This window comes from Mercenaria mercenaria, chromosome 12 (assembly GCF_021730395.1).
Source record: "Mercenaria mercenaria strain notata chromosome 12, MADL_Memer_1, whole genome shotgun sequence".
Taxonomy (NCBI): domain Eukaryota; kingdom Metazoa; phylum Mollusca; class Bivalvia; order Venerida; family Veneridae; genus Mercenaria; species Mercenaria mercenaria.
This window is the reverse complement of record NC_069372.1, coordinates 54,206,907-54,224,217: the sequence shown is the minus strand read 5'-3', so window position 1 is coordinate 54,224,217 and position 17,311 is coordinate 54,206,907. Positions and strand designations below refer to the sequence as shown.

The 17,311-nt window shown below is 36.1% G+C and overlaps 2 protein-coding genes across 2 annotated transcripts; one reads left to right on the top strand and one right to left on the bottom strand.

Moving 5' to 3' along the window:
• Positions 1–996: 996 nt before the first annotated feature.
• Positions 997–5,823, bottom strand: LOC123533366 (uncharacterized). Its single transcript, XM_045315009.2, has 2 exons — positions 4,017–5,823; positions 997–1,061 (listed from the first exon to the last, which is right to left on the bottom strand). The coding sequence occupies exons 1-2, from the start codon at positions 5,821–5,823 to the stop codon at positions 997–999; spliced, it is 1,872 nt and encodes a 623-aa protein (XP_045170944.2).
• A 3,372-nt stretch (positions 5,824–9,195) lies between these two features.
• LOC123534784 (uncharacterized) lies at positions 9,196–12,068 on the top strand. Its single transcript, XM_045317207.2, has 2 exons — positions 9,196–9,364; positions 11,262–12,068. Exons 1-2 carry the CDS (start codon positions 9,308–9,310, stop codon positions 11,877–11,879), a joined length of 675 nt encoding a protein of 224 aa, XP_045173142.2. The 5' UTR covers positions 9,196–9,307; the 3' UTR covers positions 11,880–12,068.
• The last annotated feature ends 5,243 nt before the right edge of the window (positions 12,069–17,311 follow it).

Below are 17,311 nucleotides of genomic sequence, written 5' to 3'. Positions count from 1 at the left end.
AGAAATTGATTATTTACTTAAGTATTACTTAATTTATTTTACTCAAGTATATTTGTTATTCATAAAACAACTTAATAAGTAATTCTTGGCTTTTATTGTGGACGAAAACATTAAAAAACAACAACATTAATTTCAGACAGATACAACATGCACAATTATGTTTAAAGTGCCTTTATCTGAAAAACAACACTTTAATCGTACTCGCGGCGCTATTTTGTTTTCTGACTTAAGTCATTTCTTACGTATCTTAAGTTTAAGCTGTTTTATGAATAGGACTTAAAGTTTTTTACTTAGACTTAAGCTGAAATCACAACAAACTTATGTAAAATCTTCAACTTAAGTCAAACCTTAAACTTAAGATGCTTTATGAATACGGCCCCTGATCTCTCACATAAAGTATATTCATTTTCGGTAGAGATCTATCATGTATGTCAAACTCTAAATGAGCCGCACCGTAAGAAAACCAACAGTGCATTTGCGTCCAGTCTGGATCCAGACCAGCCTCCGCATCCGCGCAGTCTGGTCAGGATCCATGCTGTTCGCTAACGGTTTCTCTAATTGCGATAGGCTTTGAAAGCGAACAGCATGGATCCTGACCAGACTGCGGATGCGCAGGCTGGTCTGGATCCATGCTGGTCGCAAACGCACTATGTTGGTTTTCTCATGGCGCGGCTCATTTATTTCATAGATTATAACTTGTATTATTTGTAAAAGGTGTTGTTAATTCAGTTTTATAACAAATCTACCTTATTACTCTTATGCACAGATTCTAAGAACAGCCGAAGAGTTAAAACGAATCTACTTAAAATGATGTTCATGAAACACATAACTCCTTTAGTTCTCACTGTGTCCTAAGTAGGCTTCCTGGAACGGGCCCTGAGACTAACATAAACAGCTAAAATAAATAGAAATTTATCCGAAAAAGGAAGAAAAACGAGCAACGCTATATTCCATGTAGATGGTGAGTCCTCTGACATCATTTGTTTTTAAGGTCTGCTATGGATGTTTAAGCTGGTTCCAAGCATCCCAGCGTGGACCCATAACGTAACCATAGGAAAACACTAAAACGTTAGATTTAATGATAAAATCGTATTTTTTTTCTAATTTTGTAAGATAAAAAAATAGGTCTATATCAATATGAAACGTCGGTATTGACGATTCGATTATTGTTCTTTCTATATGGATATAGTATTAGTTTCAATAAAATTTTAGGTTATGTACTGGCGGTCCCTTAACTTTAACAGTGTATCCAATCTCTTTCCCTGACTACTTCAGAAGCGGGGGAGGAAGAAAAACAACTCTTTAAGGGAGATTGCCAATATTGCTATACTCCTCCAAGTACAAACCTGTAACTGAAAATTTTCTGACATGGAGCACAGGTCAAGAATGAATGACTTCAGACGGATTGACTACAGAGAATTGTGCCTTTCTCGGGGGACAAACTCTCGAATTTCTTGATTAATGGCAGATACCATATATGTGTGCAGACCCAGAATCCCAGACTCTTTGGCTTAGAGTCCGCGAGCATGTAGAAGAGTGTCCCCGCATATTTAGGAAAAGAAAAAACAACACAATAAACGCGTATGTTTAATTGAGTTTAAACTCAAATTCCGCCCATTTAATTATTATTATTATTATTATTATTATTATTATTATACCAGATTTATATAGCGCCTCTTTCATGATAAATACGTTCAAAGGCGCTTTACATATAGCAAACGCAGCCACACAGGGCGCGAAATTCATCCTCTGCTAGTACATAGAGCGATCTGACCAGAGGGACAGAGTGCGATAAAGCCCTCATTACAGATAGAGAGATCCTTTTATGATACAGGCCTGTCCAGCTAACTTAGCCTACTCTTTGTGAATAGACAGTTTGGTTCTTTAACGTGCCTGGTGTATAGCGCCGTCACGAAGCCGTCTTTTCTTGGAAGAACCAGTACAGGCCTCTTAGTCAGGCGGGAGACACTCAAGAGCATCTCAGAAATTTCCAGTGCCTGGACCGGGATTCGAACCCCGACCCTCTAGATTGACAGTCAAGCGTGTTGCCACTAGACCACCGGCCCACCCACCTAAAGTTACTTTTACATAACAAACTGTGTGCAGGCCTGATGCATACAATACTTACTTGGAGCTATGCCAGTTACGGAACTACTGAGCTAAACAAGGTAGGCTTAAACCTGTTGTAAACTACCCGGGGCGCTTTTCTTTTCTTTACAAATATTATTTATTTCATGTCAAACTGCTCGAAAGTTATGACTATGCAACCAGATTTGATCTTGTTTTGACCTTTTATTCTGTTAATCAAAAACGCCCCAAAGGATTCAAAAACATTTCGTATTCTAACAGTAACAATGTTTGATGTTTGGTCGCCTTTCTCACAGGGCTTTTTAAACCTTTTCACATTTCTGCAGTAAATTCAGAACGAACAATAAAGATATATATCGTAACTATAAATGTTACGGTTTTCAATTTGGCTTGACATGCAAACAATAAGTTATCGATGAGATTGTACGACGTTTCTTGACCTTATATTTAATAAAAGTCCATTGATTTATCTATTAACGCCGCTTTGTCGCCATTCATAAACAAACAAAACTTTTTGACAGTTTTGTGTGATAAGCTACACTGTTTCCCGACATTGTAAAGAAGAAAAACAGCAGAAAATCGTTAAAGAGACTTCCCTTTTTTTCAAATTTACATGCAATTTATCTTATGTTATGTGTGGTCTGGCATTGTTGATACCAAAAGTTGCATAAACTGCACATTTCACGCTACTAAATTGATAGAATAACATTTTATTTTATAAAAGCTCGCACCTATTTAGTGCAAACAAGTGTGCTAAAATAGATAAAGCTGCTGTCAAAATAGATTATATGCATAATTACACGATCTGAAATCACTTATTTTAATGTTGCACAAAACGTATACTGTCAGTAGCATACAAAAATGGATTCAATAAAAATCCCTGCTTTGTTAATCTATGATCTAAATTTAAGACAAATGTATATGAGACACGTTTTAACGTTTTCAAATCAGAACAAGTGCGCTGTTCTATTAATCTCATTTGGCTCAAACCGAGCTCTGTTAGATTTATGCTAGTACCAACATGCTCTCTTTTCTTGGAGTACATACCAAATGTGTCGCCTTCCGCAGATACACGGGTACAGATTTCGATACCTTTTCGGTTCACACAGGTACCCTTAAAATATATATGGAATTTTGTAAGGGACATTCCAAACTATATTACTGAAATAAGAACTCGGAACCAGAACATGAAGCTTTTCCGCCAATCAGTCATTGTAAGACCCGTTAAATATACATTTTCTAAAGTTCCTTTCTTTTGTTTTTTGATTTTAAAATCTATTTAAAAACAACAACAACAACAACAAAATAACTATTGATATGCCTCAAGTGTTGGTCGTAGTTTTCTTTACTTTGGTGATGCAAATCAGTTATTTTTACTTTACTTTTAAAGGTTTAATTAATTTAAATTTACCAGGATCTACGAATCTTAATGACTTCTGTATTAAACAATTTTGACTAAATCTTATTTAAATGAATAAATTTGATTTTTTTTCACTGTGAAAATACGAGATATATTTCACTGAAATATGTTGTTAGCTCTCTGAAAAATAAATACAAATTACTCTTTACATTGGTATTTATTTGAACAAATTGTTCGCTTAAAACAAAATTGTAAATCCAATTAGAAAAAAAATCTTTCTATCCGGATTAGGATCCGCCACTTATGTTAAATATTTAATACTTTTTGTACTTTTTACGGATTTAAAATTTATATAACGGCTGACAATAAATCTGTCTCCATGTTATGTCATTGCAAAGTGTATTGTCCATATTGACACAACTTTCAAGGCTCACAAAATCTTAACAATTAAAGGGATATACCTTCAGTTACAGAAAATTAGAAAAAAATCTCCACCAAATAAAAGAAAAGATAGCACTGAGGGGACATGTGAAATTTTTATTTTTTGTGATCATGAGATAAGTGTTACATATTGCTCCCATTTCAGCACAATTGATATTGTTAGATAAATGACAAGCGTTACAACATGCTCCCATTTTAGCACGATTGATATAGTTAGATAAGGAACAAGCGTTACAACATGCTCCCATTTCAGCATGATTGATATAGTTAGATAAGGAACAAGCGTTACAACATGCTCCCATTTCAGCACGATTGATATTGTTAGATAAATGACAAGCGTTACAACATGCTCCCATTTTAGCACGATTGATATAGTTAGATAAGGAACAAGCGTTACAACATGCTCCCATTTTAGCACGATTGATATAGTTAGATAAGGAACAAGCGTTACAACATGCTCCAATTTTAGCACGATTGATATAGTTAGATAAGGAACAAGCGTTACAACATGCTCCCATTTCAGCACGATTGATATTGTTAGATAAATGACAAGCGTTACAACATGCTCCCATTTTAGCACGATTGATATAGTTAGATAAGGAACAAGCGTTACAACATGCTCCCATTTCAGCATGATTGATATAGTTAGATAAGGAACAAGCGTAACAACATGCTCCCATTTCAGCACGATTGATATTGTTAGATAAATGACAAGCGTTACAACATGCTCCCATTTTAGCACGATTGATATAGTTAGATAAGGAACAAGCGTTACAACATGCTCCCATTTTAGCACGATTGATATTGTTAGATAAATGACAAGCGTTACAACATGCTCCCATTTTAGCACGATTGATATAGTTAGATAAGGAACAAGCGTTACAACATGCTCCCATTTCAGCATGATTGATATAGTTAGATAAGGAACAAGCGTTACAACATGCTCCCATTTCAGCACGACTGATATTGTTAGATAAATGACAAGCGTAACAACATGCTCCCATTTCAGCACGATTGATATAGTTAGATAAGGAACAAGCGTTACAACATGCTCCCATTTTAGCACGATTGATATTGTTAGATAAATGACAAGCGTTACAACATGCTCCCATTTTAGCACGATTGATATAGTTAGATAAGGAACAAGCGTTACACCATGCTCTCATTTTAGCACGATTGATATTGTTAGATAAATGACAAGCGTTACAACATGCTCCCATTTTAGCACGATTGATATAGTTAGATAAGGAACAAGCGTTACAACATGCTCCCATTTCAGCTCCCATTTCAGCACGATTGATATAGTTAGATAAGGAACAAGCGTTACAACATGCTCCCATTTCAGCATGATTGATATAATTAGATAAGGAACAAGCGTTACAGCATGCTCCCATTTCAGCACGATTGATATAGTTAGATAAGGAACAAGCGTTACAACATGCTCCCATTTCAGCACGATTGATATTGTTAGATAAATGACAAGCGTTACAACATGCTCCCATTTTAGCACGATTGATATAGTTAGATAAGGAACAAGCGTTACAACATGCTCCCATTTTAGCACGATTGATATTGTTAGATAAATGACAAGCGTTACAACATGCTCCCATTTTAGCACGATTGATATAGTTAGATGAGGAACAAGCGTTACAACATGCTCCCATTTCAGCACGATTGCTATAGTTAGATAAGGAACAAGCGTTACAACATGCTCCCATTTCAGCACGATTGATATAGTTAGATAAGGAACAAGCGTTACAACATGCTCCCATTTCAGCACGATTGATATAGTTAGATAAGGAACAAGCGTTACAACATGCTCCCGTTTCAGCACGATTGATATAGTTAGATAAGGAACAAGCGTTACAACATGCTCCCGTTTCAGCACGATTGATATAGTTAGATAAGGAACAAGCGTTACAACATGTTCCCATTTCAGCACGATTGATAAAGTTACAAGCGTTACAAGGTGCTCCAATTTTAGCACGGTTGATATAGTTAGATAAGGGACACGCGTTACAAGGTGTTTCTATTTTAGCACGGTTGATATAGTTAGATCAGGGACTTGTATTACATAGTGCTCCCATTTCAGCATGATTGATATTGTAAGATAAGGGAAAAGTGTTACAAGGTGCTCCCATTTTAGCACGGTTGATATAGTTAGATCAGGGACAAGTATTACATAGTGCTCCCATTTTAGCACGATTGATATTGTTAAATTAGGGACAAGTGTTACTTAGTGCTTCCATTTTAGCACGACTGATATTGTTAGATTAGGGACAAGGGTTACTTAGTGCTCCCATTTTAGCACGGTTGATATTGTTAGATAAGGGACAAGGGGTACTTAGTGCTCCCATTTTAGCACGCTTGATATGGTTAGATCAGGGAGAAGTGTTACTTAGTGCTCCCATTTTAGCACGATCGATATGGTTAGATCAGGGACAAGGGTAACTTAGTGCTCCCATTTTAGCACGATCGATATGGTTAGAATAGGGACAAGTGTTACTTAGTGCTTCCATTTTAGCACGGTTGATATTGTTAGATCAGGGACAAGTGTTACTTAGTGCTCCCATTTTAGCACGATCGACATGGTTAGATAAGGGAGAAGTAATACTTAGTGCTCCCATCTTAGCACGATTGATATTGTTAGCTCAGAGACAAGGGTTACTTAGTGCTCCCATTTTAGCGCGGTTGATATTGTTAGATAACGGACAAGGGTTACTTAGTGCTCCCATTTTAGCACGGTTGGTATTGTTAGATAAGGGACAAGTGTTACTTAGTGCTCCCATTTTAACCCGGTTGATATTGTTAGATAAGGAACAAGGGTTACTTAGTGCTCCCATTTTAGCACGATTAATTTAGTTAGATCAGGGAGAAGTAATACTTAGTGCTCCCATTTTAGCACGGTTGATACTGTTAGATCAGGGACAAGTGTTACTTAGTGCTCCCATTTTAGCACGGTTGATATTGTTAGATAAGGGACAAGGGTTACTTAGTGCTCCCATTTTAGCAGGGTTGATATTGTTAGATTCTAGTAAGGGACAAGGGTTACTTACTGCTCCCATTTTAGCACGGTTGATATTGTTAGATAAGGGACAAGGGTTACTTAGTGCTCCCATTTTAGCACGGTTGATATTGTTAGATAAGGAACAAGGGTTACTTAGTGCTCCCATTTTAGCACGGTTGATATTGTTAGATAAGGGACAAGTGTTACTCAAGGAACAAGCGTTACTTAAGTGCTCTCATTTTAGCACGGTTGATATTTTTAGATCGGAGACAAGGGTTACTGAGTGCTCCCATTTTAGCACGGTAAGGCGCAAGCGTTACTTACCTTGCTATAAATGATGTAATGTTTTTTTTCACATTAGTTTAAGCATTTGTTATGTGGTTATGCCAAAATAGTACGCATTAATCATATTTTGAACATAGTAACTCAGGAATGGATATTACTAGTATGTGAAAGTGTGCTTCATTTATGTTTTAATCTCTATTCGACAAGCTATAGAAATAAAATCGTAATTCCTACTGCAGAGTATCTATCTCGCAATCTTGTCATGCTTTGCAATGTTTTTCTTCACTATGTGATATTGATGCTTTGTCAATTACCCTTTTGAGGATCTTAGGACAAAAAAATCTTTTTCTTCTATGATAGGACGAAAAGTTTGATAATTGTCTTCTCCTTCAACCTTTCTACATTACCTTTAATGATCCTTCGCTACAAGTTTCAGTAAGCACACAGCGCTACACTCCCGTTGTGGGAATACAATTACTATCTCCTACCTTTGCATGCATGTACATTACAAGTCGAAAGATTTCCTGCGGCCGTAATAATTACTGTCCCACTGCTTAAAAGATTCAGGACGGGTATCAATCGTATGTATAAGGAAAGTTAACTCGTTCCGTGTTAAAAGCTATGGTTTAACATGACTTACGTTCTAATCGCCCTTAGATCGCTATGTTATTGGTGCTTTGTCAATGACCCTTTTCAGTCTAAGGAATCTTGGCCAGACCCAGAAAATATCTGTGGTTTGCTGCCCAGCATGTTATCTCATTATCACTGACAAGCTAACTGACCACAGTGAATTATGGCCCAACACTGAAGGCTGATATAGCACTGAACATCTGGGTAAATTGTATTCTAACATTAAATTTCTATGTTTCTTCTTGATCAAAATTTTTACAAATATGTTTTTATATAGACCACTGGTTCTGCAGTTGAATATAAAACTATTGATAAAGAAATATATGCGTTTCTGACTGACTAAATTTATTTTTTTTTAATATTATTTTTACTTATATCTACTTCTGTGTTCTAAAACACATCAAAATCCACTTTTCTTTCGATTGTAGAAGCGTAGTAGAAGCGTAAAAATGTTGAGGTCAGGTTATTAAATTTAATGTCGACCAGGAGACTCAAAAACACCTAATTCATTCCTTTTTTATATGCTGACATAAGAGTTTCCTTGTGATGTTATATATGACTTATAAGACATGTACACACTTTCTATTATTACGCCTGTTCAGATGTATTTAAAATGAATGTAGAACGTTTTGGCCAGCTAGGATGTTTTGGCCTAGGATGTTTTGGCCAGGCAAATCTTTGGGGTATGATGTTTTGGCCAAAATTAAATTTTATGTCCATAACATGCAAAGTATGATCTGGATATTAATATGTTATAGTATACGGTAATTGATCATTAGGGTTGTTAGAAATAATTTTAAGAAAAAATGATCCCTTAGCTACATGTTTAAGTAAGTACACAGTGCTACACTCCCATCGTCGGAATACAATTTCTATCTCCTACCTTCGCATGCATGTACATTATAATTGGTGTCCAACCACTAAAAATCAATCGTATAAGGAAAGTTAACTCGTTCCGTCTTAAAGCTATGGTTTAACAGGACTTACGTCCTGGTCGCCCTTAGATACCAAATGATCGGAGACATTTAATAATAAGGTTCGCTGATTTGGAACAATAAATGACCCTTTTGAAGGTTTTAGCACAACGTCTTCTATGATAGGAGCTTCTCCTTCTACCTTTCTACATTACATTTAATGATCACTTGGTTACATGTTTCAGTAGGTACACAGTGCTACACTCCTATCATCGGAATATCTCCTACCTTTGCATTGGTGCCTCACTACCAATCGTATGTATAAGGAAAGTTAACTCGTTCCGTCTTAAAGCTATGGTTTAACAGGACTTACGTTCTGGTCGCCCTTAGATACTAAAGGATCGGAGACATTTAATAATAAGGTTCACTGATTTGGAACAACTAAAGAAGAAACGGTGAATTGTTTGAATAACTTAAACGTATTCGTAAGCATTCCACTGTAACATGTTATTTGTTAGTAACAAATAGGCTTCTTTATAAGTAATAAACCTTAATAGACTTCGTAAAAGGACCAAAAAAGATATGTTCGGGGACTTTAGGAAGAGCCATGCACATGGACACGAGGCCAACGAACTAGAGGTTTGAATTTTATATTCTAACGATCAGGACAGCGATAAAAGTAAACTTGAAATACCAAGACTTAGCAAAATTGTAGCGTGCATAAAACTGCTGAATCCTGAGAGATTTGTTTTATGTCCGATCCCTTAAATTAGATGGTACCAACATGTCCCAATGGAGATTCTGCAGAAGTTATAATAAAAATACATGTCTGAACGATATTCTAGCTAAAACATGCAAAACCCTAACATATTAATATCTGATCGTTACGCTTTTATTAGTTCTGTACTGGTGGAAACCTACTTTCATGGACTTTAGGTCTGTGCCTAGTCCGTCTGTCAGTCCGTTATTCTTCCAGTTCATGTGTCTGTTTTCCTGTCATTCTTTGCTATCCGTCACGGGATTTTTATATTACTTAGCACATGTATGGCAATATGTCGCGAGAGCCGTACCTTGAAGGCCAATGTTGCACTTGGATGTCAAAGGTTAACAGGGCCTATGTCATTCTCAGCAAGAATAGCTCTCGGATTCTGATTTTACTTGGTAAGAGTGATCCCAATAAAAAGACAATATGTCAAGCGCAAGACCTAGATCCCTAGCTTAAAGGTTAAATGTCAAGGTTACACTAAGAGGTCAAATATTTTTGGTCAATTTACTATTGTTATTTGTTTTACATCTATTCATAGAATGATATAAGAACAACTTGGCACATACACACAACAGAAGAAATCGATGTTTCACATGTAAGACCTAGAGCCTTAATTGAGTAATCCAAGGGTGAATCTTAAAAGTAAAATAAAATAAGGTCAAATATGACTTGTTAAGTTTCTGTCCAACAATATCATGTACGACCAGGAGAATTTCACCAGAATTACTCCTCTTTATATTTTCTTAGATTAATGTTACTTCCATTTTTGTCATTAAATTCGATTTGTTTTTATTTTGCTCCAATTTAATTCAATTAATTTCTATTCTATATTAATTCTTTACGATCAACACAGATAACAGCAATAAAGAAAAATGATTAAAGAACTGGTGTGAATAAATACTTAGTAACCACGGTTACTCTATTCTTAGTAAATTCACATATTCAGTTAAAATGCCAGTAGAAATACCAAATTGCTACTGGATTTTAATACAGTTTCCTAAAATCAATACCAGGCAATACTTACATCACTTAATTCCTGAAAAATTTGTTTTAATCCTGCGGTACAGGGTGATAATACTCTTGCGTTTTCAAGGATCGTGCAGAAATAAAGAAAGGCGTGTTAACACCACATGGTATCATTGTTAATATAAATTTAGCATCCTGTTAACACACCCCTTAAAATGATAATATACTGGCAATATATGTCAATTTTAAGTTGTATATAGCAAGAGAGTAAACGTATGTTTACAAGGAGATCACGTGCTCTTTACACACTGTCAGGCATTCTAGAATTTAACGACCCCATAACTTAGAATTAAAACAACTCTGAAAAGAAATTGAACACTTCTCCATATTCATTTTACACGATTGATTTATGCCAGGATAATGGTTATTCATGTTTGTTTCATGTGATAGCATCTGCAGAATCCATTGGGGTACGTTACTGCCTAAACCTGTAGGGTACCAATCAATACCTCGGGATGCTTTTACAAAACAATAAAACATACGTTTTACCAACATAAACCTTCATTTTCTTAATAGGCAAATAATGAATTTACATTTTATTTGGTGCTTGAAATTGTTATATGTAAAACAGTTTCTAATGAAAGTTTTTCCCCAAATTCCGACGGATATTTGGTAAATTACAGCAGCAACACATCAGAATAATGATTATGTTGGTCGGCATCAACTGTTCGTTGCTCAAGATTTGTATTACACAATGATCACCTGTATTATCGTTCACTACAGATACATTTAATACATTTTCAGGCATTTATGAACTCTCTGGAACATAGAGAACTGGAACCGATCCAATACTTTTATCACATGACCACTACACAAAACATCCGCAAAATATTCGAAGAAGGAGTTATGATCCCGAGAAACACAGAATCGCCATATTGGACGAAACTAGCACGTGACCAAAATTCACCAATCGGTGTATGGTTTAACGCAAGCCTTTATCACAGTGAACATCCAATGACATCACCATATGGTGAGAACAGAATAAAAATTCCGTGTCACTTTATTGTACAAAACATGTTCAAACCAAGACTGTTTCTAGAATCATTTTATTACTTTCAATCCAACCCTAAAAACCAAATTGTTAGACTGATTTTAGTAGACGCTGAAATGAACAAAAAGGAACACGACTGGTGTGACAAGAATTGTTTGAAACGTGTCAATATGGTTGACAACAAAATGCTGATTCTTGATAGAAGTAGTAAGACATACAAGAGCGTGAAGAATGATGGAATCATATTTCCATACATATGGATAGAAGTTCTCGTCGTTGGTCACGTGGAAATGGTCGCTATAGATACTATAGAAGAAACTTCTCCCAGTAAACAAGAGGCCATACCGGGGAAAGTTCCTCCACTGAAATAATAGTAGGCCTTAGACATTTTCTGTTCTTAATATGATGTGTATGAAGTCCAGGTCCGAGTGTAATACTTTGAGGTTACCTTTTTAAGTTTGTTTATTTCCTGGAAAAATACTAATTTTGAGCTATTATGATTGGTGGAAAGCTTTCATGTGTAACATAACTGAATGGAATTAAAGATTTGTTTACTTCAAGACTTAACGTTATATTTGCAATAACAACATAGAAATCTTTAAATCTCAACGAAAATTGTAGTCCTTAAGCCCTTAGCCTACTAAATTTCTAAATTGGACTGGTCCATCATTCGATCTGAGCAGTACCATTTATTATACGAAGAGGTGTCAACTGAAAATTAACTGACTGAATAGTGAACAGTGCAGACAATGTTTGCAGGCAAATTTTGGTCTGCACTGGTCGCAAAGGCAGAATCACTTGCCGCCAGCAGGCTAAAGGTTAAGCTCATTTTGCACCGGCTTGTCTAAGTCGCTGTCGGAGGTTGCACATAGGCACCAGCACAGGCTTTTGACACTTGATTATCCGCTTTCTGGGTAGTAGTTATTGAAATTTTTAAAATAAAATTTAAAAGAAAATCTTTCGGATACATAAAACACAACCAGGAAAAAATGACAGCATACTCTATTAGACTGAGCCTGTTCCCCGATAGGTAATGCACTGAGCAACATCGATAACGCCCCCTACCACTGTTTGAGCTGAATTATATCACTGGTCTTTGTCTAATATTTTGATTACGGTTTCGGCTATTCACAAAGCGCCTGGCTGTATATACATTGTAATTCGAACTGATATAGCAGGCATTAGCGTATTTCAGAAGAAAAGTGACGTGGGAGTAGCGGTCAATATTTGAACCGTGATAAATCAACGCCACTGGAATCGAGAGACATTAACTCCATTGAAATAGAGCAATAATCATGGTTTTCCAGATATCTGAACATGTTCATTAATGAAATTATTCACTTTGTTCGTTCAACTAGATATACACTGAGACGCTTAGGAACGTTACACTTTGCAAATCTAAGCTGTACTTTAAATACAGTGTTGACTCAAACTGAATTTTAGGAGAGTCAAGAACAATCCTTCCGACAACCTGTGTACATCAATCCGTCTGTGGGGAAGTACGTGGAAACAATAGTCACAACGTTTAGAATCGTGAAATCAATGTTAAATCAACGCATTCTGAACACCCTGGGTATTTGTATCATTGTTCATGTATAGATTAGCAGTTCACAGAAGTTTTCACATGCCCTTTTTGGCCTCAAGTTGGTCTTGCAGTGGGAAATGCTGACTTGATCCGACGTATACTAGTAAGACGTTGACGTAGAGGACAACGTTTTTAATTCCAAAGTTCGTGTACAATAAAGTTTCTTTATGTTCTTAGTGTTTATATATTATTATGTTTATTGTATATATATATTTATTTATGTTTATTATATAAACGGTTTGCACGACCCGGACCATGTGTGAGAAAGACCTCGACTATAAAAATATTTTCTGTTGATGTTTAAGAATAAGAATAATTATATCCATTAATTATTGTATTTAGGATATTCTTTTAGTAAATATATAAGTATGCAATATGGAGTCTAGATTATCAATGTTGAAAACGAATGGAGATGAATGTAGTGTGAAACTATATAGCGTAAGTAGTTGAATGTGTACTATAAATTTTAGGAAATAATTTTGATTTTTAAAAAGCATTCCAGAAGCTTATATATATTCCACGAGCAATAAGAAACGTTCGCGATTTAAACATGTCAATGACAGGTTAGTAGTGGCTAATTTAACAAGAGGGTCATAATGACCCTATATCGCCTACCTGTTAAACTTGGCCTTGGAATCATCAAGATAAACATTCAAACCAAGTTTCTTGAAGATAGGATCATAAATATGGCCTTTAGAGTGTTAACAAGCTTTTCCTTTGATTTGAGCGTGTGACCTAGTTTTTGACTCCTTATGACCCAGTTTCACACTGGACCTAGAAATCATCAAGATAAACATTGTTTCAAGGAGAACGAGTCATAATTATGGCCTTAAGAGTGTTAATTCTTTTGATTTGACCGGGTGACCTAGCTTTTGAACTCATCTGACCTAGTTTTGAACTTTGCACAGGAATCATCAACATAAACGTTTTAATAAAATTTCACGAAGACAGGGTCCTAAATGTGGCCTCTATGGTGTTAACAAATTTTTCCTTTGATTTGACCTGGTGACCTAATTTTTGACCCCACATGACCCAGTTTCTAGCCTGGCCTAGAGATCATCAAGATAAAGAGTCTGTGCCAGTTTGTATCAATCAAAGCATAAATGTAACCCTTATTTGGCTGAAAGGGCTAAAATAGAAAATTTCGTCCATTTCAGGGGCAGTAACTTTAGAACCCATGATGGAATCTAGCTGGTTTTCGAAAAGAACCAAGATTTTATTGTGACTTAAATTGTGTGTAAGTTTATTTAAAATCGAATATAAAATGTCACTTCTATAGTGTTCACAAGGTAAAAAATAACAAAGATTGGCTCTTTCACGGGTCAATCAGAGGCCGTAACTCCAGAACCTATGATTGGATCTGAAGGATTCATCATCGAATTCAAGATCTATTGTTGTTAAAGATATTTTGCAAGTTTGTATCAAATCAAACCATAAATGAAGTCTCTATATGTCTGCAAAAGCCAAAATAGCAAATTTTGGCCCTTTAAGTGGCCATAACTCTGGACCAATGATAGGATCTTGCCAGTTTTCAAAAGGAACTCAGATATTATGCCAATACATGTTATGTGCAAGTTTGATTAAAGCTGATTGCAAAATGTGGTCTCTATCATGTTCACAAACCAAAATAATTTTTTTTGGCCCTTTAAGGGGCCATAACTCTAACCTATGACGGGATCGAGCCAGTTTTCGAAAGGAACTGAGACATTACGCAAAGTTGTGTGAAAGTTTGATTAAAACTCATTGCAAAATGTGGTCAAGAAATTGTGGACAGACGACGGACGAAGGTTGATCACAAAAGCTCACTTAGTCACTACGTGACAGGTGAGCTAAACACCTGACAACATAATTAGTTCTATAGAAAAACATCTAAAATAGTTAACATCAAGTACTTTTAGAGATTCGTTTTGGTCTATGTCTTGCTTTGAGTCACATAGGGGTGGCCAATCCACATGACATTCAGGTATCAATTTGCAAACATTGTCCTTATTATTTGACGGATTTTCATAAAATTAAATGCGTCGAAGACAGAAAAATGAGTGTTTTCCTCCGCACAAAGCATCTGTCAGTTCACAGTACATTGTACTTCTCTCAAACATTTTGCCTTACTGCTTTTCCTTGACTATCTGTATAGATAACGTACACAGTTGAGCGAATGTCAAAGAAAAGTACTGAGAACCGATTGCAGACGTTTTATGCGGTGGAAAATACACATTTTTCTATCTTTGACGCTTTTCCACTTTTAAAATCCGTGAAGTAATTAGAAAAATACAGGTAAAATCAGGGGGTCGGACGTATATAATGTCTCTCGGGGTTTTAAGCGAGAATTCAATGTCATCTTGGCAAAAATGGCGATGTAAACAAAGAAACGGGAGTTTTTTTTCCCAAAAAACATGTAAGTACATGCTTATTTGCCATTTGATCGAACTGCTGATACACTCTTTCGATAGCCACATGTATAAGGTGAGATCAACACATTCGTTTTTGGTCGTACAGTTGACAGTACAAAAACTATTGAAGGGACAAATGGATTTGAAGTGACTGTTTTTTGGATTTCTGTCATGTTTTTGTGCAAGTTTTAACCGAAAACAGGCATTCTGCTCGTGTTAGATAGACTGTATTACGTACTATATTACTATATCTCAATTTTGGATATGTTTGCACGTTTCTAAAACCTGGCATCGCCGTTTTTTTAACTTTAAGCATATTTGGATGTCTGTCGGGCCTATTTAAGCAAATGTAATGTATCATCTAGTTTCAAAACAGCGCATTCCGCCATTAGAGAGAGGGCTCTTAATTAGCGGTACGTGAACCACTCCTTGCGCCTGTCTGTCCGAAAAAAACTGACGGGGTAGAGGTTTCACCAAGACGTTTAATATGTAAATAGCCTAGTTTCAGAGCCCTCTTTATAAATACAACTATTTCTATGCTTATTCATTTTTTTACATGATTGCGATGTGTGGGCCTATCCCTTTAAAATACCCCCATTTAACAAAATGAAGTGAACGGCATACTGTATAGATGTATACATGTGCATTTAAAATGACTTAAAGGACAATTATTTCGATATTCGTAACTATTATATTTACAGCATGCGTAGACATAGAAAGAGGTGGACGGGGGAGTGAGAGAGAGGGGGTCGAATTGAGGAGAGAGAGAGAGAGAGAGAGAGAGAGAGAGAGAGAGAGAGCGATAGAAAGAGGGGTGGATGTAAGGAGAGAGGGGGATAGGGAGAGAGGAACGGAAATACGGAGAGGGTAAATTTACAACGTATTAGTAATGTATCTTATTTACAATATATCTACGATCTACACTGACAGACAGACCTAAATGAACGCTGGAAAGGTTCAATCCTTAGACACTATGGTCATAATACGAAAGGGCTACCTTTTACTTGCTGCGGTGGCTTCAAACAACGTTAATGCATGTAATCTTACTGTACGTGATTGAAGACCAAAAAAAAAAATTTTTTTTTACATACAAGGGTCTAGAATGTAACATGGTAATGCAAATATTGGTTTAAGTTAAGTTTTACTTTTTCAAAATTAGCATTTGATTTGCTAATGCTTTGAAACCAGTTGATACATTAAATTTGCTTAAATAGACCCGACAGACATCCAAATATGCTTAAAGTTAAAAAAACCCGGCAATGCCAGGTTGTAGAAACGTGCAAACATTTCCGAAATTGAGATGTAGTAATATAGTACGTAATACAGTCAATCTAACACGAGCAGAATGCCTTTTTTGGTCAAAACTTGCACAAAAACATGACAGAAATCCAAAAACGGTCACTTCAAATCCATTTGTCCCTTCAATAGTTTTTGTACTGTCAACTGTACGACCAAAAACGAATGTGTTGATCTCACCATACACATGTGGCTATCGAAAGAGTAAATCAGCAGTTCGGTCAAATGCCAAAAGGAGCACGTTCTTACATGTTTTTTGAAGAAAAAAAAAACAACTCCCGTTTCTTTGTTTACATCGCCATTTCTGTCAAGATGACATTGAATTCTCGCTTAAAAACCCGAGAGACATTATATACGTCCGACCCCCTGAAAATACTACCCGAATCGGGACATTTTCCCCATGTGTATGATATCCAAAAGTCACGTGGGTTGACCACCCTGACCACATATATATGAAATAACACAGATATCTACACTGCTTTGCAATCGTTATCAGGAGATAGAGCTTCCGAGTCGTTTGGTTCAAAATTTT

Excerpts from the sequence above, each read along its gene's own strand:
- LOC123533366 (XM_045315009.2), bottom strand. The coding sequence starts at position 5,823 with ATGGGAACATGTTGTAACGCTTGTTCCTTATCTAACTATATCAATCGT. Across the intron at positions 1,062-4,016 it reads TGCTGAAATGGGAGCAATAT|TGTTTTCCTATGGTTACGTT; the intron begins GTAACACTTATC and ends CTAACGTTTTAG.
- LOC123534784 (XM_045317207.2), top strand. The coding sequence starts at position 9,308 with ATGTTCGGGGACTTTAGGAAGAGCCATGCACATGGACACGAGGCCAAC. Across the intron at positions 9,365-11,261 it reads ACGAGGCCAACGAACTAGAG|GCATTTATGAACTCTCTGGA; the intron begins GTTTGAATTTTA and ends ATACATTTTCAG.